The 26,738-nt window shown below is 38.1% G+C and overlaps 1 protein-coding gene across 1 annotated transcript in view; it reads left to right on the top strand.

The window, feature by feature from the left end:
• The window catches only part of LOC133659663 (plectin-like), a 269,882-nt gene that overhangs the window by 159,436 nt on the left and 83,708 nt on the right, over positions 1–26,738 (top strand). The window contains exons 3-16 of the mRNA XM_062062246.1: positions 3,986–4,047; positions 9,075–9,164; positions 9,847–9,924; positions 11,631–11,723; positions 12,548–12,714; positions 13,450–13,565; positions 16,564–16,655; positions 20,415–20,534; positions 21,915–22,010; positions 22,102–22,229; positions 23,111–23,204; positions 23,291–23,445; positions 25,029–25,341; positions 25,435–25,512. Coding sequence (XP_061918230.1) covers positions 3,986–4,047; positions 9,075–9,164; positions 9,847–9,924; positions 11,631–11,723; positions 12,548–12,714; positions 13,450–13,565; positions 16,564–16,655; positions 20,415–20,534; positions 21,915–22,010; positions 22,102–22,229; positions 23,111–23,204; positions 23,291–23,445; positions 25,029–25,341; positions 25,435–25,512 — 1,682 coding nt within the window. The remainder of the gene's footprint in view (positions 1–3,985; positions 4,048–9,074; positions 9,165–9,846; positions 9,925–11,630; positions 11,724–12,547; positions 12,715–13,449; positions 13,566–16,563; positions 16,656–20,414; positions 20,535–21,914; positions 22,011–22,101; positions 22,230–23,110; positions 23,205–23,290; positions 23,446–25,028; positions 25,342–25,434; positions 25,513–26,738) is intronic.

Here is a 26,738-nt window from a genome sequence, read left to right as displayed (position 1 = left end):
GATTTAGCCATTCCTTTACCACTTTTGACATGTGTTTGGGGTCATTGTCCTGTTGGAACACCCAACTGCGACCAAAACCCAACCTCCGAGCTGATGATTTTAGGTTGTTCTGAAGAATTTGGAGGTAATCCTCCTTTTTCATTGTCCCATTTACTCTCTGTAAAACACCAGTTCCATTGGCAGCAAAATAGGCCCAGAGCATAATACTACCACCACCATGCTTGACGGTAGGGGTGGTGTTCCTGGGATTAAAGGCCTCACCTTTTCTCCTCCAAACATATTGCTGGGTATTGTGGCCAAACAGCTCAATTTTTGTTTCATCTGACCACAGAACTTTCCTCCAGAAGGTCTTATATTTGTCCATGTGATCAGCAGCAAACTTTAGACGAGCCTTAAGGTGTCGCTTCTGGAGCAAGGGCTTCCTTCTTGCATGGTAGCCTCTCAGTCCATGGCGATGCAAAACACGCTTGACTGTGGACACTGACACCTGTGTTCCAGCAGCTTCCAATTCATTGCAGTATTATGATTTGATGTATTTGATGTTAGTAAAGTGTTAAAAACATCGATTTCTTTGTCTTTTAAGGCTGCTGAGCAGATCGTTTGGGTTTCTGTACGGCTCTGTATGGTTTCAAAATAAATACTGAGGTTTTTGTTTTGGTTGTTGTGCATGTGAGGGTTTATATGTCATTGTCATTTAAATAAAGGTTACAAAACCAAAACCATGGTAACAGTGATGCCATGCATGAACATAATTGCCGTACAACAAGTTGACAGGAAGTGGTATAGTCTTTACGAATGCATGGACTGATCGTGTAGTGACATTACAGTTTGAGTTTTCCTCCATGACACTTCTGTGTAGCGTTGTTACTCCTTCTTCTGCTGGATTTCTGGAAACCCTTATTCTTTGTCGTGTCACACGAGTAGTGTATTTTAAGGGCATGGTGTATTAGTGAAGAAAGAAATTACAATAGGGGAGAAACCGAAATAACGGCCACAACAGTTTTACATGGTTTAGAATCTCAAAATGCCAGAGTGGAGAATTTTTCGATGAATCGCCTAGCCCTAAATTTTGTCCACAATCATGACAACTTGCCATCAGTATACACAATGTCAGACTTCAACGTAAGAATTCCTTTCACAGTAAATCATTGTTACATTCTTTTTTTATGATTTGATTTGTCAACCCATATGGCACTCCTTAATTCCTTAGCTTGCCTCGACATTCAATGGAACTAGAAAAGGCGTGTCTCTAGCTGTAAAAAAGGTGGCTCAAAATGAGCAAACACCCACACACCCATACACATTTGCTAATACTGACACATGCAGCGCCTTCAAGTTCATGCAGGTAGTTTTTTTTTGTTTTTTTTTGCATCAGGCAACAAGCGGAAACACCCTGCACTTCAATTCTTCTGTGAGACAACCATATACTGTGTGTTCATAAAACAACAAAAACAAATAATTGTCTGTGTACCTTCATGGTAGAAAATAATTACTGTATATATTCTTTTTTTGTATTTGTTTTCTTTCTACATCTCCAAGGCAACATACTCTGGGTGACAGGGCGTAGTAAATGTGTTTAGATGAACTATCACAACACCGATAATGTTAAATTAGCCTTAACAACGTTGCTGATTGCTCTTAAGAGAAGCTGTCAACCACAACGGTTCAACTGTCATCTTTGAAAACGGAAGCTTAATTTAATTACAGTAAGTCAGGACGCTCTTGAGCAACACCACATTTAATAACAATTCATGCACTTCCAATGCAAAACCGCAAAAATGTGTGGAGTTCCAAGTAAACGATACATGTAATGTGTCCATCCACTATGGAGTCACTACTTCGTCACTCATTTGTCTGTTGGCCCCAAACGCCGAATGTCTGAGAAATGCTATGAAAAAAGTACTGATTAACCCTGTAAGTGTCTGTGTAACGTTGTCATTGTATTAGCGGAAATGCACACTTAATCTGACATACAAAGAACAGCTTAGTCATTTTGCTGTCTGACTCCACAAGTGGAAGTGTGTGTAATATAGCAATAACGAGACCATTAAGTGATTGTTGATGCTGATTACCACACCTCCCCCGCCTCTCTCTGGCTTGTGAAACAGAAAAGGGGTGTGTGCAGGGCCCTACCCACAATGTCCTCCACTAAGTACACACTCGGCACAACACTCAGGAAGACAGGCCTGAACTCCGTAGCCCACAGGCACCATTTTCATTATGCAAGGAACTGAGTGAGCAGGAGAACAGGGAAAGGGGGGAAAAACAAACACAAGAAGGGTAAAGACGGGTAGAACAGAACCTAGTGAGGGAGTAAGGAGGTTCAAAGGCAAGAAGGGGAGAGAAATTGGTAGATTTTTCCAAATAGTGAGTGCACAAAGACTGCTTGGACAAGCATCTATCTGGGAACAATTCTATTTTACAATTAGGACCAGCCTGGCCAAACAATGGCCCATCCACATCAGAAGTACAGAAACTATTCCAATGACAGCATGGGCAGAGAAAGGATGCCCTCGGAGGACATCTATTACCAGGGGATGTTGAAAGCTATGGACACAAGGAAAGGTACCAGTATGCTGACATTCAGTTGAAAGCTATTTTGGAATACATTACTACAAATCGGCACAGTTGTCATCACGCATTTTAAACTTGGCATTGCTATTTTGACTGAGCTTCTGAAGGGAATTTCCCTTTTCTTATTTTGTATTGGTCAGTCATACTATAATATGCTTTCTTGGACATGCTTAACAAGAAAAGCTGTATACATGTAGATAAGGACTTTGTGATGTATAAATGTTTCAGTTATATACATAGAAACAGGATGTTCAGTAGACAAATGCATGCTTCCTGTCATGCAGTGGTTGAATAGATTGTATTCATAATATGGAGTTTCCTCTTCTCTCAAACATCGTACTAACTTTATTGGCTATTATACAGACTGCATTGTCCCCATGTAACTAACTCTTCTGTAGTTTTAAAGAAACATGCTTGTAATCTGTGTCACCAGTCTTCTTGATTGGTTATGAGTTAGTTACTCTTAATAGACTCTTTCTAGTGTTCACTTCCTATTGATGACAGCTGCTGTCATTTGTGCTGTCCAAAGTAAGCTTTCAAAGCATAATGATGCTTATTTTTGTCCTCAACATACATTTTTTATGAAAGTATTTAAAAAAAGCATGTGTTGCCTCAGGGCATCTACAGTATTGTACATGTTAGGATTGAATCACTCTCCTTGGCTCGCCTACTGGGTGTGTCACTATGCTGAACATATATTACTCTCTTTAAACTGATAAGAAAAAGACTTAGCATTGATGTCCATAGGTCAATCACTGCAGTGTTAAAGAGATTAGAGGCTGTGTGAGACAATAAGTGTTACATCCGTAGGAAGTGTCCAAGAGTGAAGACATTATAAATAAATACATGTAATTCCTCAATCCATCCCTTCTGTGAGGCTTAGCCAACAAATCTCCACTTTTTTATTTATGTAAAAAGGTCAGGTTTTTGCCTGATCTCGAAAGGACACAGAACAATAAATTGGTCCATGCAGGGTTAGTTGCTTTAATGGGTGTGTTCCCTCTCTGCATCTTGCCTTGTCTTGTTGGATAATTGCTCTCCAGGTACTGTATGTCATGTCTGGTCATAGACAGTGTGTTGACACTTGAATCAACAGAGACATCTCCATGCAAAGGCAGCCTCTTCAATACAATAAGGGCCAATCTGCTGCAAATGTTTGTACTACGATGCATTCATAATATTTTCCACCCCCTGACAAAATGTGCACACATAGTAACTCAGGAACTCAACCAGTTTTTTAACCTTATTCATGTAAACACATTTTAAATCTTATTATATATATGAACTGTATTCCACTATGAGGTCTCAGGTAACCCTCAGGTAAAAGGTTATTTACCGATAATGATATTTACCTTTATATACAGTACTGGCCGTGGCACATTCTGATCATTGTGGTTTATGTATTTTTCAGATGAACGAGATCGAGTACAGAAAAAGACCTTCACAAAATGGGTGAACAAGCACCTGATTAAGGTAATTTCTGACTCTTGTATCCACTTTTACAGTGTCGTAATATAAATTTGTGAAATTAACAATCGCCCCCTTAGGCATGAATTATATGACGTGCAATTACTTCAGATGGTTGGCTGTGGTTTGACTTGTGTTGACACTCTGTCTATAGAAAACATAAGCATGTAAGGATTAACATTGTTTTTTGTAACTTAGTGCTTTAATTAAGTAATGTTGCACCGATTCAGCTATAGCAGCATCTTTGCTAATTAATTTGTGGGCTTCAATGTTAAGAAGCATATAGTTACAACCACTATCTCTTCAAAATATACTGACCATACCATTTTTGACAGTCATAATCAATTTAGTATGATTAATCTTTCAGATGACAAGTATTCACAAATATATGCATTTTTTGTGTATTTTAGTATCTTGTGTGTTTCCTTAATGCCAAACAATTATTATCCAGAACTTAATATATCCCTCATATGCAAGTTTTTGCCCGGCATACAAATTCAGCCCACACTGTTTGCACACATAAGCGGGTCTCACACTTTGTCACGAGCATTGCACCATTATAGAGTGGCTTAGCAGAAGCCCATTCAGTCATCAGCAGAAAAACTGTGTAAACCATTCATCCACTGTCACCTTCCCACTCCTTTTATTCTCAAACCAGGAGCCCAAAAGCCCTCTGATGCATGACACATTCATGGAGGTAAACAGTCCTTGAGTGCTCACTGCCAGTTTCTCATTAAGAAAATATTGTTTTTACAAATCCTCAGAGCAATAAAACATCCCTCCCTGTCCAAAATGTTTAAATAGTGCCATTTGGAGTAACATATTTGCAGCTTCATTGTTATTAGTAAGGTATATTCACTCCACAGTCAATGCGCAATTTATCTTCTTTAGAAATGCAATGGGGCGTGCAGAAAAAGCACAGGCTAGTGGGTTTCCTTTCCGTGAAAGTGCAACTCTACCATTTTGTGCCACCACACGTTCTTGTTTCTCTCATGTGTTCACTGCAAACTATGGAGGGTGACTCATAGACATCTGGATTAGTTTAGTTTCCTTTGAGTAGTCAAATTACGGCGTCGACCCACAGCTCATGGTTGTTAGGGGCAGTCGTAGCACAGTAGCACATTTGCAGACTGCCCAGGTTTTGGGCGGTTATCTGCATTCCAGCGCAAACAGAAAGAAACAGACTGAAGCCTGCAGATGCTCATGAGTTATACAAGTACGAAGATCATTGATGTGGTCGTAAATAATTCCAGCGGGATTTTAACTCATGCATAAGACTTGTTCAGACAGCAATGTGAGCTATGCCAGATTGGAGTGAAGATAATGTTGCAAATACTATTTGAACTAAATCTCTATGAGTAATTGAACATAGTATTGATAACTGCATTTACATTGCATCAATGACTGACATGAATAGCTGCAAAATTTATATTAATATAAAGTAATATGAACTTTGGCAGCTCTGTTCCCATGAATACCTCAACCATCATTATATGGTCTCGAGACATTTACCATTGTGTTATGTGTTTCTATTGCTATTACTGGTACATACACATATCAACAAAATTGTAATAAGATGAAATGGATAAAAAAAAAAAAGGAATCACATTTGGGTGGGAATGTGTTAACTGTGTGGAATGCTGCATGAAGGTTAAACTGACAACGTGATTTATAGCGATAGTTTAATGGCGGGCTTGACCGCAACAAACTATATGTTTTGGGTGTGGTAAGGACGAGTTATAAACACTGTCAAAGCACAGGATCCTTTGCTCAGTAAATCTTTTTGGGTTGCATAACACATAATATCACATAGTAAAATCACAATGTATGTCATTATTTTAACAACTATACATTACATTATGTAATATTGACGTGATGCCAAGGCATGTTAAGTATTTTGCTTCTTTGACAAAAGAAAACAATTTAGTTGAGGGCCTGTCCATCTTCTCAAGTGAGGGGCTTTCACATCAAGAGCAAGTTATTTGGGGTTTTAGGGCAATTTGTCTTGCAGATCATGTTGAGCCCTGCACTCCCTACGGTACCGATATGCAATTACAGCTAAGCAGCGTCAGCATGATAGAAAACAACAAACAAACAAATGTCATGTCGTTACAACTGCAATTACATTAATTGCAACCACATACACTATAGCTTACTGTACTTAATAAAGACTCACAGTAGATACAGTACAGTGTTATTCAACCCCTCACAAGAAAGCAAGAACTGTGTGTTAAGAGTGAACCCTAGTGGCCAAGTCAATACTGGTTTGTTTCAATTCTTGTCGTCATGAATCAGCCGCTGTCCTAACTTGTAGAGGTAATTTTGTTTCATTCCATTGTGGGGCTGAGGCATGTTTTTCTACAAGACCAAACAATGCTTCAATAAAGTCTCAAGTAGTGGTAAAGATTGACTATGATAATCAAAATCAAAGTGAACATTTCCTTTTTGTACTAAGCATGCAACCAAACTATCTAAACCAGTGGTCCCCAACCACCGGCCCATTTGCTACCGGGCCACACAAAAGCATGTAGCATATAGCTCGGTTGGTAGAGTGGCCGTGCCAGCAACTTGAGGGTTCCAGGTTCGATCACCACTTCCGCCATCCTAGTCAATGCAGTTGTGTCCTTGGGCAAGACACTTTACCCACCTGCTCCCAGTTCCGCCCACACTGGTTTGAATGTAACTTAGATATTGGGTTTCACTATGTAAAAGCACTTTGAGTCACTAGAGAAAAGCGCTATGTAAAATATAATTCACTAATTCACAATTCACAAAAACATTAAATACATTATAAACGACCACATTTTCTCCGACTTAATAATACGCTTGGGGTAAAATAATATACAGAACGTACTATTCTGTATAATATGCTACTCTATGCCTTTCTCTTTACTGTATTGTTATTATCCATTTTTCTATTAATTTGGTGCATTTGTGCTCTACTGCAATCCCTCCCTTTAGCCCTGGAGGGCAGAGGTAGGTGCCAGCATGCTTGTGATGCACAAAGGAATTGCAAGAATAACAAACACCGTGTTTGCAGTGTGATTGTGTCCCCACACATACCTTCAACACTCTCCTCTTTGCACTAAATCATCAGTTTTTCTGCACCATTTGTGTCTTGCAACAGTCAAGTGAAATCCCACCGCACCTTCATCACTCTGGTTTTAAAACCACAAAAATCCAGTGATGTGTTTTAACAGGCATTTCTGTGACTAAACTGTTTTGTATTCGGTTCACCCAGTTGAACTCACCAATGTCTCACTTTGATATTGCATTTTGAGAAGGCTTTAGTCGCTTACGGCTATGAATTCCCGACCGGTGTTAAATTGCACTGGCAAAGGCTGGGAGATGTAAAAAGGAAAAAAAAAGAAAGGTTTCGTAATCTAACTCATCTGTGCTTCAACTCAAATGCTGTTTGCAGTTTTGTTTGTAATCGATAAAACATACAATCCGTTACGAGATACAATCCACCTCAACATACAATATCGGGATCTACCGATCAATCAGCCACCGATCAGTATCGGCCGATTTTCATGAAATAGCGCGTGATCAACATTGCAGATTAATGCTTTTCAATGCCGATCACAAACACAGATCCCTCTGGCTGACAATGTATTTATTTGTATTCCCCTGGCTACTAGCAGCTAGCAGCTAACTATGTGTCGTATACATAGTGTGGAGCCGCTCCATTGATTTAATAATAATCAACTCCATTGCAGCAAATAGACTGCATTTATAAGTATCTTAAGTATCATTATCAAGTAGCCACATCACTGGAAGACACAGCGTGGCATGGAGGGTTCCAGGTTCGATCCCTGTCTCTGCCGTTGTGTCCTTGGGCAAGACACTTCACCCTTGCTCCCAGTGTCGTGAGTGAATGATAGGTGGTGGTGGTCGGAGGGGCCGTAATTGCACATTGGCAGCCACGCTTCCATCAGTCTACCCCAGGGCAGCTGTGGCTACAACAGTAGTTTACCACCACCTATGTGTGAATGTGGAGTGAATGAATGATGGGTTCTCACTTCTCTGTGAGCGCCATCCATCCATCCATTTTCTACCGCTTGTCCCTTTTGGGGTCACGGGGGGTTCTAGAGCCTATCTCAGCTGCACTATATAAATCTAATCCATCATTATTATTATTATTATTATAAAACACCAAAAGCAAGCCAGGAGCAAGCTTGCTCATAGCTAAGTTAACCGCTATGGTAGCTTGAAACAACACCAAGAAATAAGTGCTTTGTAAACTTTAAGAAGTCTAAATAGAAATGTGTTGCAGTAGAAAGTGAGCAGCTATAACAGGAAATTGCCAAGTAAATTGCCAAGAGTCTAAAGAGGATAATATATCTATACATAACTGTTGGTGTGTCCGCACTTGAGGCGGTGGTTCAGATGGTAAATCGGCCGGCCAGAAACTTAAGGGGTTCCTGGTTCGAATCCAGCTTCTGCTATCCTAGTCACTGCCATTCTGTCCTTGGGCAAGACACTTTACCCAACTTGCTCCCAGCGCCGCCCACACTGGTATATATGTAGCTTAACTGTAGATTTGAGTCACTAGAGAAAAAGTGGTATATAAATATAATTCATGCCACAGTCAGTACACTACACGGAAGAGGTGTCGATACCAAGGACAGTGTCCGTATATGATTGATACTAGAGTGATCGGTTGGTAATGTTACAAAGTCTTCCTGGACACAGGTGGACTTTGAGGGCAAAAACACCATTATTTCAGTAAGTATTAGATAGTATTTTTTACTATTGATGTTGTTTTGCTCAAACAATTGTATGTAGTAATAAAATAAAATAGGGAACTAATTCAAATATTGTGTTGCTATGATTAAACTATCAATAGCACTCACCATAAATGAATAAAAACATTTTATACACGTATTGGTATCGGCCGATTTTACATGGATGATAGGAATAGGCCGCATACAACCCTGACCGGAAGATCCATACTTGTTTGTGTCCTATAAAACAATATTTTCAAATGTTTTCATACAATATTTAATATGTTTTCTTGTTTCTTTTGGCAGTCCAACCGTCATATATCCGACCTGTACGAGGACCTTCGAGATGGACATAACCTGATCTCATTGCTGGAGGTCCTCTCTGGAGAAAAACTGGTCAGTAGTGCTAAATATCTTGGATATGTAAAGCTAAAACAAGTGGTGCAAATGCTCTATTTCACTGCTGTGCTGTTTGTCATTTGACTAACTGTGTTACCTTAACTCAATGTTGTCCTGTGTGTGTTTGTTAATAAACTCCTGTTTGGTGCAGGATTCTGTTCCTAATCGCCTTCCTCTACTTCACCTCCCGTTTGCTTCCCTTTAACCTTCCTCTGTGTGCACTGATCTTTGCCATCTGGTTTTCGCCCTGTTTCTTTGCATTGCTCCTCTTGGGGCTAGCTGAGGGAGCGAAACCTGGTCACAAGGGTTCAGTTGGTGAGTGGGTTTATCAACTTTAGTTGTTTTTTTTCTTTCTTTTTTTCTCAAACCTGAATTGGAACCACTACTAATGTCTTTACTGACTGCATCTGTCCTACTTTGTTTTCATTTTGAAAATGATGGCCAAAGACTTTTGTTCTATATGGTCATTAAACATGTGTTTGAATGTAAGTATTGTGTTTTTGTTCTGCGTTACATTTTTTAACTGGTTTATTTTGTTTTTTTAAGTTGCAGCGAATGCAAATAAGCCTTTGTAGTTATTTACTGTTATGTTGGTAAAGCATTTTTCCCTTCGAATTGTCCCCTTTAGTCCTTTATCCATCTTTCAATATCCTCACATTTTTTTCTCTGTCCTCATCAGCCCAGAGAGAAAGGCCGCATGAGATTCCACAAGCTGCAGAATGTACAAATAGCGCTGGACTTTCTCAAACACCGGCAGGTGATGTGCAGTTTATTATACATTATTAGCACTTTCAAAAAAACAAATGTGCACAACAAGGTGTATAACGTAAGAAAAAAACTACAGGGATACAACAGGAACTATCGAGCAAAACTTAAAAGTCTAAACAATCCAGAAAAGCAATGACAAAGTGGTCTAAATCACACGTATCTTAACAGAAAATGCATGCAATGATCCAGCAATTAGCAAACGTTGCAGATCAACTTAAATAGTGCTGATTCCACACACAACAAGGCTATACATCCAAAACTTAGTGTGTAGTATAATTTAGCTTTATTTGAATTTCGACTTCATTAGGAGGTGTTCTTAGATTTAACAGTAGAATTGTGTACTATCAATGAAAAACTGCATTTTTAGGCAAAGCTGCAAATACTGGTTACTGTAATTATTTGAAAACTGTGATCCATCCATCCATATTCTACCGTATCTAATTAAATTGTTGTATCTTTTGCAACCCATATAAATTAAGTTACTATACTTTCACCTAAAATCTGCCTCATGGCTGTATTTTTCCAAGCAGAAATACAACAATCAGTTGTGTTTACTTCTAGGTAAAGTTGGTCAATGGTGATTACTCATGATTAAATAACTTGAAAACTGTAATTAATTTGATTAAAATATTTCATCATTTGCCATCTCTATGCATTATATATTATTAAACCTTCACCTTAAGTCTTCCCCTTGACTGTATTTTTTCCAAAAAAAACAACAATTACATTTCGGTTTTGTCTATTCCTAGTTCAAGTTGGTCAATGTGATTGAAAAATATAATTCATCTGATTAAAATAGTTTATCATTTGCAAGCTTTATACATTATATATATTCAAACCTTCACCTTAAACCTCCCTCATGACTGTAATTTTCCAAATAGAAATACAACAATCACATTTAAATGTTGTTTACTTCTCGGTCAAGTTGGTCAATGGTGATTAATCATGATTATTTATTTTAATAACGGTGATTAATCTGATTAAAATTGTGTATCATTTGCGAGTCCTATAAACTATATACAATTATATACAATGGCGGTATTTCTTCCAATTACTGTACAATTATAACAATCACATTTCAGTTTTGTTTATTTCTACGTCAAGCTGGTCATGACTTATTAGTTTGAAAATGTGATTAATCTGATTAAAATAGTTTATCATTTGCCAGCTCTATACATTATATATTGTTAGTTTTAAACCTTCACTTCAAATTTGAACCATGACTGTATTTTTCCAAGCAGAAATACAACGATCACATTTAGTTTTGTTTATGTCTAAGTTAAGTTGGTCAATGGTGATTGATCATGATTAATTAATTTAAAAACTGCGATTAATCTGATTAAATCATGTATATTTCGCTAGCCCTATATATAATTAAACCTCCACCTCAAATCTGCACTAAGCTGTATTTCTTCCAATTCTACAATCACATTTCAGTTTTGTTTATTCGTTGGTCAATGTTGATTAATTATCATTGTTTTGAAAACTGATTAAGCTGATTAGAATAGTTTATCTTTTGCAAGCGTTATACATTATATATTATTAAACCACCCCCTCAAATCTGCCCCTTGACTGTATGTTTTCCAGGTAAAAATACAACAATCCCATTTCAATCACTCAATCAATTCAATATTATTTATAAAGCCTATAATCACAAATGTCTCAGGGCTGAGTTTCAGTTTTGTTTACTTCCAGGTCAAGTTGGTCAACATCAGAAACGATGACATCGCAGACGGGAACCCCAAGCTGACCCTTGGGTTAATATGGACCATCATCCTCCACTTCCAGGTCTCCTCCGCTGTCAGTGTCGTGTTTTATTATATTATCGCTGTCACCCTCCAACTCTGGGATCTTCACCTGTCGGCTGCCTCTTCCAAACTGTTTGGTACCAATCAGAAGGGACAGCACCTGGCCAAACTACTTGCAGAGAATACATCTTTATATTAAATCCGAACCACAATCCAAAAAGGCAGCATAACACACGAACATTGCTTTAGAGAGTGTGTGAGGATGTGAGTCACTGTGCCTGACTCTCGGTAGGAGGGTGTGTCTGACCACATGCCATATTCACTACATAGGCATCTTCATTGTGGGTATTATGCCAGAAGCAGAGAGAATTCCTTTGGATCTCGTAATAATTGGTGGAGTTGCACATTTTTTTGTCAAGGTTGCATAAAAACTTTACATTGACATTGGTTTAGTGACTCTTCATCTCATAGATTCAGAAAGAACACATCCATGTTTTGTTTTGTGGGAAGAACTTTGCATAGGGAAGCAAGATAAGGCTCAAAATAGTTCTACCATGCACATTACGAGTTTCTATTTAATTATTTGCTACTCACCTGAAATTGCAACTATAATCAATCATGCACATGCAAAGTGACATCCAAAAAGATTTTGAAATGTGAGATTTTTTGAAATTGACTTGCTTATTGAATCAAACCTACTGAATATTTATAGTTGAAATTGGTTGCAATTTTATTTTTCAACCTGGGTTTTTCATATGATTATTTTCAATCTTTTGATTTCCACTAAAGACTATTTTTTCCCCTGTATTTGTTCCTACATCCTACTATTTCTGTGCGTAACACCATTCATCTGTACTGTTACAGATCTCCGATATTCAGGTCAATGGCCAATCTGAGGACATGACAGCCAAGGAGAAGCTGCTGCTCTGGTCCCAGAGGATGACCGATGGCTACCAAGGCCTTCGTTGTGACAATTTCAGCACCAGCTGGAGAGATGGGAAGCTCTTCAACGCCGTCATACATAAGCACTAGTGAGTCTACTCAGTTATTCAGTATATTAAATAGAAGCTTGCCGTAACATGTCATCTATGAATTGTATAAAAACGTAGTCAAGCAGGTGCGAGACATTGGCACACTTGCAGATGAAATATAGCCTGCTGAAACCTGCTCAGTATTGCGCCTTTGGCATCACCAGAGTATGTATATTAAATAGCATTAGGTATGAAAACTCTTAATATGTTTTAATAATCAGTTTCTGTATACTCGGTCGAACGGAAAACCAGTCTGAGCGCACAAAATGGTGAAAATGTCTTTGTTGTTATTTTGACAAATACACTACATGGTGTCGCTGTTGTTCAACCCCAAAGTTTGAGTACATCAATTGAATTGACTTGAAATTTGAAGAATCACCATGAAATGTGAATCTTACCTTTATGGGATTGATAAGAGCATTCATTATTTCTATGATGGCTTATCTTTCAAAGAATTTTGAGCACCACTAAAATTGGGCGCCACAAATATTTAATCGATTATTTTTCTTCCCGTTGTACGGTTTTCTCCTGACCAATACCATTAACGCATAAAAAGTGGTATATTCCATAAAAACATTTTCAGTTAATTGGAATGGTTTTTGGTTAAGTATACAAAAAGTGCATGTTCCTGTTTTTGTATATAAACATGAAGATATATGACATTTAACCTTTTCTTACAGGATGATTTTACTCATGGCATTATAGTAAAACCATTATGTTTGCATTCTCTTATAGTCCCAGGCTCATTGACATGGGCAGAGTCTATCAACAAAGCAACCAGGAGAACCTTGAACAGGCTTTCCACGTTGCTGAGAAAGATCTGGGCGTGACACGTCTTCTGGACCCAGAAGGTACTGAGTTTTATTTTGTGATAGTACTAGACAATTGAGCAAATGGTTCTGAATTTTTACCATGACCGAAAGTTCTCCTAAACTACCTGTACAGGTAGGACTAATATCAGTCACTCGTGTAAGTCCTTTTGGGTGCTAGCACAATGCATCTCAGTGATAACATAAGGTCTGAAGTAGGATGTTCCCTCTGTAAATGAGTAGCTCACAGGCACAACTAATAAAGTATAAATTGTGTAAATTACCGAACATATATACCATATTTTCCACACTATAGATCGCACCGGTATTTAAGCCACTCTCACAACATTTTAGAAGAAAAAAATATTTTCCATTAATTAGCCACACCGGATTATAAACTGCAGATACAGTATATATGTTGTGAAATTAGTTATTTACGCAGAAAACATTGGTAAAAATATTTGTTTACAAACCTACATATTTGCATACCTCCTCATGTAACCCCCTGGACCCATTTGTTGCTAAACCGACTCAATAAGTCCACTGTGACATTTTGGTGAATTTACGAAACTGAAACAATACCAAACGAAGGCCATTGTAAGTTGATATCACTAACACAGACACTTGTAAATGTGTTAGCCTATTAGTTAATGCGAACGATTGCATTACGAGAGCACGTACAAATATGCATGAAAACACTCCTACAGATATCAAATATGAGACGGTTTAGTAAGTATGAATAGTTTTAGTCATATTGTAAAACTTACAAACGTTGCTTGCAGTGATGAATGACGAATCCATACGAGTAGAAGCCCTATTGATGACTAGAAGACAGAACAGCAGTTGTGCTTCCAGTTTAAACTACTAAAGAGAAGGGAATACTGTAGACATTCACACCTCACTTTGTATACACCACTCCTAATTACAAGTACAACATGTATGACTGAGGGAAAATTGTCCAAATACTTTTATTTTTCAATTTTGCCCATCATTCACAATACTTATGTAAGACAAGCACACATGTTTTTTATGCTTTCTAACTAGTAAATAAATGCAAGCAAAAGTCATCTTACAATGGAGTCACTCTATTCAGCCTATAAAGTGCTTAAAAAAACATCTAAAAACGTCTATATACGTACACGCTGTAATTATATATGTAATGTAGTAACAAGCACATTCATAACATGTAATATTTACATATTGTGATCATTTTAAACTTACGGCGGCGCATTAATTTCACAAACGCATTACAACGTTTCGCTTTTTTCTTCGAAAAGATCACTGATTACTGCTCACTGCAAACTTCATGAGAAGCAACAAACATTATAAAACTTCACTTACTATGTGGCATGGATGATTGTTTGGCGCCCAATAAAAGACTTGATGGAGGATTCTTCAAAAGCAAGGCTTCAGTCAGCAGATGTTAAAGCAGCATAAATCTACTGGAACCTATCCCAGTGCACCTTGACACTGGACAGGTGAAATGATAAACAGGTGTTTATAGACTATACAATGTCTATACAATGTCTGCTGTCACTGGGATGCTGACCATTAGGATGGTGGTATATTCCCATTTAGATGAAGAAGGACTCATAATCCTCGCAAAAGGTTAAAACAAAAGGGGTGGGTGCAAACCAGGGTCTTTTGCGTGTCTTTCTCGCCATCTCCGGGTCTAAGTTGGCTGTCAACATTTACCAACTCCTCAGTTTATGTCCACATCATTTCACTATCAAGGTGAGAGGCATTAATTACAGTTTAGAATAAACTTTCACGAGCTCCAAGACGAGAAAGCGGCTCACCTGCTGATGTCAGTGCAACAGCGTATTCGTTACCTCTCTCTGATCAATGCGCCGCTAAATGTAGGACGTTAGCGTTTGTAATATCAACTTGGTTAATATTCAGTTCTCGAAATGTAAATAGAGTATTGTTGCCACTTTTTGGATGGTCGGAATAGACGCAATTACGTCTTGCTCCATTGTAAGCTGACTTTTATTTACAATATGTTTATTTACGACTTGAGTGCATTAAAAAAAAGGGTTCTTGTCTCTAATAAAGATTGTGAATTATAGGCATAATTTTTTTTTAAAAAGTGCAGTTCCTCTTTAACCCTTGTGTAATGTTCATATTGTTGTTACTCAGCCAGCGTTTGTGGGTCTGATGGACCCGTTGCATTTTGTGGCTTTTAATGCCTCACAATCAAACACTTTTATGTTAAAATACTGAACAGATGTTTACCTTATCCCAATAAACATCTGTTCAGTATCTTAACATAAAAATGGACCCGTTGCATTTTGTGGTTTTTAATGCCTCACAATCAAACACTTTTATGTTAAAATACTGAACAGATGTTTATTGGGATAAGGTAAACATCTGTTCAGTATTTTAACATAAAAGTGTTTGATTGTGAGGCATTAAAAGCCACAAAATGCAACGGGTCCATCAGACCCACAAACGCTGGCTGAGTAACAACAATATGAACGTTGCACGGAAAATTTCTCTGCCAGTTTCTGCATCCCACAGGGATTCTTCTTGTGTTTCTGCCCCTGCGGTTCCCACATAAGGTTGCAACATTGTTTGTCAACACTGTCTGCTCTCATTTTCTCGCACATTTGACCCTCTGATGATCTGTGTACCTGTCCTCCTGCTGTTTAGGCCTGCTGTGGGAGTGTGTGTGTGTGTGTGTGTGCGTGGGTGTGGGTGCGTGTGTGTGTGGTGTAAGGGGGAGTGTATGGTGTGTGGTCATTAAATATGTATTCTGATATATGTTCTTCACAGAAATGAGCCAAAGTCAGTGAGTCTCAGTTTGAAAAATTAATTAATTGTATAATTTTTCTTTTAATAAAAAATGAAAACGGGTCCCACAGACTCGAACACCACACAAGGGTGGTGTTTTAGACACAAAATAAAAAAATTAACAAAATAAATTATAAAATAAATTATAAAATGAAAATTCCTGCGATTAAAATGTTTCATCTATAGCTTCCCTTGTGATTGTGTTATTGTGCTGCAGACACTATATCATTGTATCTTGTTCTTCCAGATGTCGATGTTGCACACCCAGATGAGAAATCCATCATCACATATGTGTCGTCGTTGTATGATGTCATGCCTCGGGACGCAATGAGAACTAATGTGAGTTGAATATACTGTAAGAAAAACACACTGTATGTACATACATGTTGAAACGAGGTTGATGCAAAGCATTCCATATATACAGTATGGATGTGCTTTAAAGAAGACAAATTATGGAAAATTGACTTTTAAATTACTTGCATGGACATATTTGGGTATCTCTATTGCCTACATAATACAGTAACTAAGTGTGAAATTAAATAACCCTTTTTTTGTTCTGTGAGCTATGTCAGCAAGCCATTTGGATTTTGGCCTAAATATGAAGGGTCCTTTTACATAATACTGCTCTCGCAACAAATTTTGCCAGCAATGACCTGGAAGCTACTTTGGCGAGATCCGCCATTTTATTTTCTTGCAAGTGACTACACGGAAACAGAGCTGTAGTGTTGTTGGATTAAAATCAGAGAAGCCCTGTCTGTTGCTCAAAGGCTGGAAACTGCAATATCTGTCATGATTATTAACTAAGGGCCCTTTTCTTCCATGCCCTTAAGTGAAAAAAGGTGGGCAACTGCGCAAATTGTGTCACTGTACGCTTTCGTTCACGATGCATGCTTTGGGTGGAGCAACCCTTTAATGTGGGCGTTCTCTGTAAAATCTGGCCTTTCGCTTATTCCCCCGTCGACTTAAGTACTTTTGTTCTTACACGCCTCTGAGGCTGGGAATAAGTCCAGCGCCTCTGGAAGGTGAAACATTATATTGCACTTAAAGTGTGGATGCAGTGACCAACATACGTAATACATTGATAAACAAAACTAGCAGAAACCTATCAAATCTATTCCGATCGCTTCAAATGAGACACCTGCAAACATCCATTGTGATGAGTAAAAAAGGACCATAACACTACTCTGTATTAACTATCAAAATCCTTGTCTTGTGAGTGTGACCACAGCACGCTCACAGGTGAAACTCCAAAAATGTGAATATCGTGCAAAGGTTCATTTATGTCAGCAATTATATTTACAAGGTGAAATTCAAATATGACATGACATGCATTTCAATTCATTTCAACAATTATAAATACGAACTACATTGTAAATAAACCACTGCTCCATGCTGTGTTCATTCGTGTCGATTATGTTTTAAAGTTTAGGGGACGTGCTGTAATAAAATAAATAAAACATAATCCGGTGGTGGTGATAAAAATTAAATTGGAATGTCAGCCGCCGATATCCCATTTTTTCTTGTTTTTTCTCCTCCACTGTGTTAGTTATGTTTCATTTTTGTGCTATACAGTAGCTAAATACACTAAAAGTTTTACAGTGATTGATTCAGTTCATTCGATTCAGTTGATGTTCAGATGAGAACATTTTGGTGCCAATTCTTTTATTGACTTGTGATAAGAATGCCTTGTTTATTTGTTAAAATCAGCACTTTTATTGAAATTGTATTTTGCTATTACAGACTATAGAGACACCATTTTATTTGTATTTAAATTTATTTCGGTGCTATTTATATTGCTACAAAATGCTGTTTGATTTGATTGTCATATGTCATGCCACTGTATGAATTGGAATTGTATTTGTTTAATTTCAGATACATTTTGAACACACATGAATGTATCCGTTTATTATAACCATATCATACCACCATCAAAGGAGTTTAAAACAAAACAAAACAAAACAAATTAGAAATATATTAATTTAAAAAGGAATTTTTTTTTTTTAATTTTGGAGTCGGGATCCATTGAATTTCCCAAAGACCAACTCAACTCACCACCTGTGGGTCCCGGGGACTCACTACATTGAAAACCTATCAACATCACTGTGTTACGGCTTCACAAACATTTGTACTAAACAGACCTTTTAACGTCACAAATAACATCAGGAGAGTAATAAAAACAAATGAAAAAAAGTTCCAGTCTATAAAATCCGCTACACCTCCCTGATACCGAAGTACATGTCAAACTACTTCCTTAACGTAAATGACCGCCATAACCACAACACCAGGGGGTGCTCCACTAACCACGTTAAACCCAGATTCCGAACTAACAAAGGTCTTAACTCATTCTCTTTCTATGCCACATCAATCAATCAATCAATCAATGTTTATTTATATAGCCCTAAATCACTAGTGTCTCAAAGGGCTGTACAAGCCACAACGACATCCTCGGTGTCGAGTGGGTCTGACATAATATTGTGAAAGTCCAACACATCAGCGAAAGTCCAGTCCATGGTGGGGCCAGCGGGAACCATCCCGAGAGGAGACGGGTCAGCAGCGTAGAGATGTCCCCATCTGATGGACAGGCTAGCGGTCCACCCCGGAGCAGAGTAGAAAAGAAAAGAAAAGAAACGGCAGATCAACTGGTCTAAAAAGGGAGTCTATTTAAAGGCTAGAGTATACAAATGAGTTTTAAGATGAGACTTAAATGCTTCTACTGAGGTAGCATCTCTAACTTTTACCGGGAGGGCATTCCATAGTATTGGAGCCCGAATAGAAAACGCTCTATAGCCCGCAGACTTTTTTTGGGCTCTGGGAATCACTAATAAGCCGGAGTTCTTTGAACGCAGATTTCTTGCCGGGACATATGGTACAATACAATCGTCAAGATAGGCAGGAGCTTGACCGTGTAGTATTTTATACGTAAGTAGTAAAACCTTAAAGTCGCATCTTAGGTGCACAGGAAGCCAGTGCAAGTGAGCCAGTATAGGCGTAATATGATCAAACTTTCTTGTTTTTGTCAAAAGTCTAGCAGCCGCATTTTGTACCATCTGTAATCTTTTAATGCTAGACATAGGGAGGCCCGAAAATAATACGTTACAGTAATCGAGACGAGATGTAACATCAATGTGGAATGCGCTCCCAACAGGTATAAAAGAAAGGGCATCTCTATCCTCCTTACAAACCGCAATAAAAGTTCACCTCCAGGCAGCTACAACCCTAAACTAACACCATCCCCGGATTGCTAATAATCAAATGTAAACAATCAAATGCAGATACTTTTTCTTTTTCTTATGCCTTCTGATCTCTCTCTCTCTCTCTCTCTCTCTCTCTCTCTCTCTCTCTCTCCCTCTCTCTCTCTCTCTCTCTCTCTCTCTCTCTCTCTCTATGTCCACTACTTGATGTCCATACCCCCCCCCCACCCCACAATATGTACTTCACTATGCAACCTACTAATAAAAGTCTCAATCAATCAAAAAAACCATCTACGGATTACTATTCTCATACAGCCAGGAAGAAGATGCTGTTGTGGCGTGCATACACACACTACACCAACATGGCAACACATGTTGACGTTACAAGCACTGCCTTTTCAAATTCAATTTTTTTTTTTTTTTCATGGATTTCAATGACATCCACAAGTGTTAGTAAAACTCAATGCTCCACAAATTCCAACCCCAACCCCACCAAAAAAAAGTGTCACGCCAATGTCCGCCTCATTAATAATGAGCCCGCCTTAAGCACTTTTGCATCACGTACGTGGCGTGGGCGTGTCCGATGGCTGGAATGGAGAGTTTAAATGAGAGGAACGCGTAACTTCAAGAGCGTAAAAAAACACTTAAGCACAAATAGGAGGCTAGGACCAGAATAGTTTACCTCCCTTACCTCTTTCTCCATCGTGCACTTTCCTTTACCATTGTTCCCATCATTAAACCCCTTCCCAAATTCTCCCGTCGCACAATACCTGGATTGTTGTTGGCGCCTAATTGAGTTTAGTGTGGTGTGTGAGTGATTGAAAGTGGACACGCAGGAGAAGAAAAGCGCCCCTGTCTGTCGTTGTTGTTGAACTGCTGTTGCTCTGTTTTGCTGTGTTGACTACAGGATTTGGAGCTGCGCTGGCAGGAGTACTATGAGTCCATGACTCTTCTGCTCCAGTGGATCCGTCACCATGTCATGATCTTCGAGGAGAGGAAGTTCCCAGCCAGCTATGAGGAGACAGAGGTGAGACGTTTAGTCAATAAAAGCTAAAAAAAATATTGACTTTATAGTTTTGTATGTTTGCCTAAAAAAGTGGTAGTGATATTCTATTGTTTGAGGAAATAACGCGGTTGCACTTTTTCTGGCGTGTGCTAAAGAGATGTGTTTGAGTTGTTCAGTGAATTGCTGTTGGAAGGTCAAGTTTGTAAATAATGTTATGTTAAATAGCGTTGGAAGATACTTGATTTGTTAGTGTGCTAATACTGTATATATAACATTCGCCATAAGCAGGAACACATTTGCCAGTATGTAAAAAAAAAATTAATACAATTATAATATGTGAGGTATATAGTATAAAAATATATACCGTTAAACACAAATAATCATGCACCCAGATCTACTTTAGCGGTCTTCTACTCTCGAGCCTGCCATGACATCTCCTAGTAATGTTAGCATTTGCACTTTTATTCATCTTCATAGTTGTCTGCAGGATTTTGGAAACATTGACAAATGATACCCTAATCAGATAATTGTCAACACATGTTATAACAAGTTACCGTAATACACTTTGTTTTTTGTAACAAATGATGCACATTCTGTTCTGCCAATTGACATTCACCTCAGTTGACTGGAAGTAAATTAGATGTCTAAACTCATGGGGGAGCTAAATTATTCTTGTACTTAAACTTGCAAATATAAAAAATGCATGCGATTATTAGACTTAGACTTAGGCAAACTTTATTGATCCACAAGGGAAATTGTTCCACACAGTAGCTCAGTTTCAAAGGCTGGAAAGGGTAAGGATGGAAAGAATAATGCAGGTATTAAGTACACAAAAAATGTACCATAGTAGCAATATCAAATATAACATACATGTAATATTTACATATTATATGTACAGTATATAATATAAACTGATATACTATATTATTATATTATCAATCAATCAATCAATCAATCAATGTTTATTTATATAGCCCTAAATCACAAGTGTCTCAAAGGGCTGTACAAGCCACAACGACATCCTCGGTACAGAGCCCACATACGGGCAAGGAAAAACTCACCCCAGTGGGACGTCGGTGAATGACTATGAGAAACCTTGGAGAGGACCGCATATGTGGGTAACCCCCCCCCCTCTAATTTATAATTATATTATATTGTTATATAATATATACAATATATAACAAATCCCAATTACCATGTACAATTTTACAATATATGTAACAGCTGCAGCAAAAAAAAAGGGCAGCATAAAATTGAGAGTAGATCCAGAAGAATATATACATTATAAACAAAGAGAGGTAGCTAACATAGAAGCGGTCAGGTAATAGACAGATATGGCCAGTGATTATATATTATGATTGTGTTGCCTTACAGTGACCATTACCTAATGTTTTGCTTCAGCTTCTTTGGCGTCAATTCTTGAAGTTCAAGGAGACAGAGCTACCATTGAAAGAGACTGATAAGAACCGCTCCAAACAGCTCTACCAGTCATTCGAGGCAAGCTACCCTCATTATTATTTTTTTATTTTTTTTTTGCATTTTGTCCTACCCTGTCACACTAATGTCCTGTGCTGCCATTTTCTCACAGGGTGCAGTACACTCTGGCCAGGTAAAAGTCCCACCAGGCTACCATCCTATCGATGTGGAGAAAGATTGGGGACGACTCCATGTGTCCATGCTGGAGAGAGAGCGACTGCTGAGGACTGAGTTTGAAAGGTAAGCTGGCAGATATTTTTACGCGAACAGTATTTTGATGAAAACTTAAAATACACCGTTGTAGTAATAAGTACACAGCAATACAGGAACATTCTCCATGAACCACAAATCCATGTATACTGTATATATAATTGCATGTATATGTATACCGGTATATATAATATATATATATTCATATATACAGCCCCCGGACACATTGGAAACAGTTTTCTAACAAAACAATAAGGATTCTTGCTTGGCATATCTTCCATCTCTGCACAAAATTACATGAAAACTGGTCAAAGGGGATGGAGAATTTGCATCATCCTGTTAAATAACAGACAGAAAAACTGAGATAAATGACAGAGGTTGTTAAAAAGATAACGAGACATTGCCAAGGTTCTCCAGCATAGTGGTAGATTGTATGTGTTTTGTATGTTTGCTTTTTATTAAAAATGTAGGACCGTATCACTCTATACAAAATGGACTTGTGACACAATAGCATGTTTCGTTGTACATTTTGTATGCTTTTAGACGAACGTGGCTTCTTGCCTGAGGAATGTGATGAGTTGTATCGCAGGATTGTCTAGTCATCTCATCAATCCAATTGTCTTGTTTATGGTTCTATAAGGTGGAAAGTCAGAATACTCTTTTTGTCAAACGCTACTGCCACTGTTAGGTTACAAGATTATCTGTTTTGCCGTAATAGAAATTGGAATAGTAACATAATGGCATTTGTGAGTGACCCTTATGAACTGGAATACTTAGTACAAAGTACTGTGATTGAGCTTGGAGAAACGTTTAGTATGAAATATGTCTTTTGATGATCACTGTAGAATATACTGTCCTGTCAATTAAAAGACAGTACAGAAGATTTCCTGTTTATTTATTTTTTTAAACAGACTTGAGAGACTACAGAGGATTTTCAGCAAAGTCCAGATGGAGTCAGGGAGGTATGATGACCACTTCAGCCACCTCGAGACTCTGCTGCAGACGGTAAGTCTCATTGACCTGACGTGTCTGTGTACAACAGTACAGCATAAATGTGTGGATGTTTTTTGAATTGACTCTTGTCGCTTTAGGATATGCGTCTACTGAGTGCTGGCAAACCAGCTCAGCACACGGCAGAAATCGAGCGTGAGATGGACAGAGCCGACAATGTAGTGCGTCTGCTCTTCAATGATGTGCAGACCCTTAAGGACGGGCGGCACCCACAGGCTGAGCAAATGTACCGCAGGTGAGGGCGAGAAGTACTCAACTCAAAGCATTTTATCACGCAGAACTTGACAGTGGTAGAGTGGTTGTCTCCCCAAACTGAAGGTTTTGGGTTCCATTTTAAAGGGACCCTCTATTGCTAACAATGTTGGCACTTTTTCATTGATTTATTAACCCAAAAAATATGCCTACAGATAAAATGTACCCTTAAAATAGACACATTACGGATTATAGACTTTTTTTCTTATATTTTAGAAAACACACGCTTTTATTTTCAAAATATGGACAGGCCTGCATCAGTCTGTTGACGTCACCTACAGAAGACTGGAGGGAAAGTCATATTGTGTAATGTCTTTTGGTTGCATCTTCCTTGCAAATAAAGTTATTTGTATGCGGATTTTGAAGGAATTAGCAAGATACCCTCGAGTCAAAACCTGCAAACAAATATTTTGTACATTTTAGTACAGGCTTTTGCCGCAATGGGGTTACCAGGACTTTGTGGTTCCTTTTTAGAGCAGACACATCAGTAGCATGCATAACAGAGCTTTTACGCCTCTGTATATGTTTGCGGCTCCTCTTTGGAATATATTATGGAGCTTAATAGTGTTCACATCATAAAAATAGAAGTGTAGCTCCGCTTCACATTCGCAGCAGCGGACACAAGCTCTGCCGCGAACATACCATAAAAAAGCACAGAAAAAAAAGATAAAGTGCAGGAACGCCGCAAGCGTTCTATTTGTCATCCTCTTCTACTGATGTTTTATTGCTCGAATTGTACCGTGAGTTTAGTTTAATTGTTCTTGAGACAATCCATCCATCCATCCATTCATTTTCTACCGCTTGTCCCTTTTGGGGTCGCGGGGGGTGCTGGAGCCTATCTCAGCTGCATTCGGGCGGAAGGCGGAGTACACCCTGGACAAGTCGCCAGCTCATCACAGGGATCTGGCGACTTGGGTCTTGAGAAAATATTGGAAGAAAATAGATAAATACTTTATTTGTCTTCAAATAAAATGTACATTTCCAGCAGCTTTACTAAGTTGGGAACACACAGGAGCATGCAAGGTTTACAAAAATAATAAAAAGTATACAAAGTTTTATAATAACTTTAAGAAAACACCCATGACAATCAGACACAGAAGTTAAGGAAACATATTATATTATCATATTTATTTTCTCTCATAATGTCAAGCCTATTCGTTTTAAAGTAATTATGGACTAGGGCGACAAAAACATGCAATTAAGTGTTTAAAATAATAGTTTTACATGCCTTTGTCCACATTCTCTATGCGGGGATATGGGCTCCAATTTTGTTAAATGACGTCACACAAAAGGGAGCGTCATATTGAGTCTTTTGATGAAAAGGGAGCCTTCCAAGTACGGTTATTTATCTACCCATTACTTAAAAAATAATTGATATTATGGGAAATGACTGCCAGATTCATTTTCAGGACCAAAAAATACTTAGAGAACTTGTTAGCGTCCAGATGACCGAAATTTCACTATGTCTTTTAAAGACATACAGAATACTTAAAGACAATTAAGTAAACTAACCTATCATCTGTATCTGTATCATCTGTATAAAAATATAATTTACAATATCCACAGGGTCTACTCCCTTCACGAGCGCCTGGTCAACTTGCGCAGCGATTACAACCTTCGTCTGAAGACTGCCCAGGTTGCCATTGCCCAGTCCACCGTGAAGACTACTACCCTGAAAGTACGGTCTGATTTGGACGACGTGACCCTGCGCTATGTCCAAGATCTTCTGGCCTGGGTGGAAGAGAACCAACGGCGTATCGATGACGGAGAATGGGGATCCGACCTGCCTTCTGTGGAGTCACAGCTGGGCAGCCACAGAGGTCTGCATCAGACAGTAGAGGAATTCAAATCAAAGATTGAACGTGCAAAGGCTGATGAGGTAATTTTTTATCCCCCCATGCCCCTTAATTTTAACAAACATATTGTTCATTGTTTTTGTGTGTCTTTATCACACACCCTTACTGTTTTTCAGAGTCAATTGTCCCCTGGAAGCAAAGGTGCTTACAGAGAGTACCTGGGCAAACTGGACCTTCTGTATGGCAAACTACTGGTAAATATGCAAGCAAATAATGCCTTTTTTATTACTCTGATTTTGCATTGAAATATCAGCTTTCAATCTACATTTAAAACACTTCCTTGAGGTGTAAATGATATGTATTCGAAATGTTTCAATGTAAATTCTGCCTATCTTTGTTCCACAATCCCAATTATACCCCGTTTTTTGAGTCCGTATGCAAGATGTTTGATTCTGAAGGCGTTCCAAGATAGCAAATGAAGCCACGGTTGAAAATAAACTTTATATAATTTAATTTATAGCAGTGATGTCAAACGTACGGCCTGAGAGCCGGATCAGGCCCGCCAAAAGGTCTTTATCCAGCCCCCAGGGATGAGCTTGCTAAGTATAAAAATTAACCCGAAATTTTTGAATGAAAGAAACAGCTGTTCTAAATGTGTCCACTGGATGTCGCAATAGCAACTCTTTGTATCTTTGTAGATGATGCCACATATGTACAAAATGTGGTGATGAATTCAATAAAGTACTTTCTATTCTATTCTATTCTAAAATAAACCACGTTAGTACACTAGTGGAAGAAAATGATCAAACTACATAAACAACATACCCGGTACTGTAATTGGATTTTGATATAATTTTATTATCTTGATAGATTGAAAATTAATCTCAAGATTCTAGGAACATTACTGTCATATTGAGTAAAAACTAGTTTTTGTGTTTGCAAACCTTACAAAAGCATATGTTTCTAGTAAAACTCACAAATATACATTATTTAAGGCATTATTAGACATATTGCATGTTTTGTTTAGGAGTTATGTTTAAATAACTGTCATATTGAGTATGACAGTTATACTCCAACATTATCACATAATTTATTCAGAAAATATAAATAACGACAAAAAAATTATATATACTATTAACCCCAACATGTAATTGTAAAAAAAAAACAAAAAAACAACAACATGATTTGAACAATTTCAGAATGTGGTTGTTGCGCAAGCCACAATGTTTTTATGTTTCTTCATTTACGAAGCAGAGAAACTAAAAGCTTGACTTAATGACTTTAGCTTATGCGTTGTTTATGTTCTTTGTTTTTTTTGCTCTATGCTTTTTAACCTGTAAAGCACTTTGGCACAATTTTAAAATAGTTGTAAACGTGCTATATAAATAAAGTTGCCTTGCCTTGCCTTGCCAATGCCCAAATAAGTACGTCCACCTCGCTGTGATGTCACAACGTAGCCAGACTGCAAAACCCCGCAAAC

Source organism: Entelurus aequoreus, linkage group LG11, assembly GCF_033978785.1.
Source record: "Entelurus aequoreus isolate RoL-2023_Sb linkage group LG11, RoL_Eaeq_v1.1, whole genome shotgun sequence".
Lineage (NCBI taxonomy): Eukaryota > Metazoa > Chordata > Actinopteri > Syngnathiformes > Syngnathidae > Entelurus > Entelurus aequoreus.
Note: the sequence above shows the minus strand (reverse complement) of the source record. Positions and strands in the feature narration are given on the sequence as shown.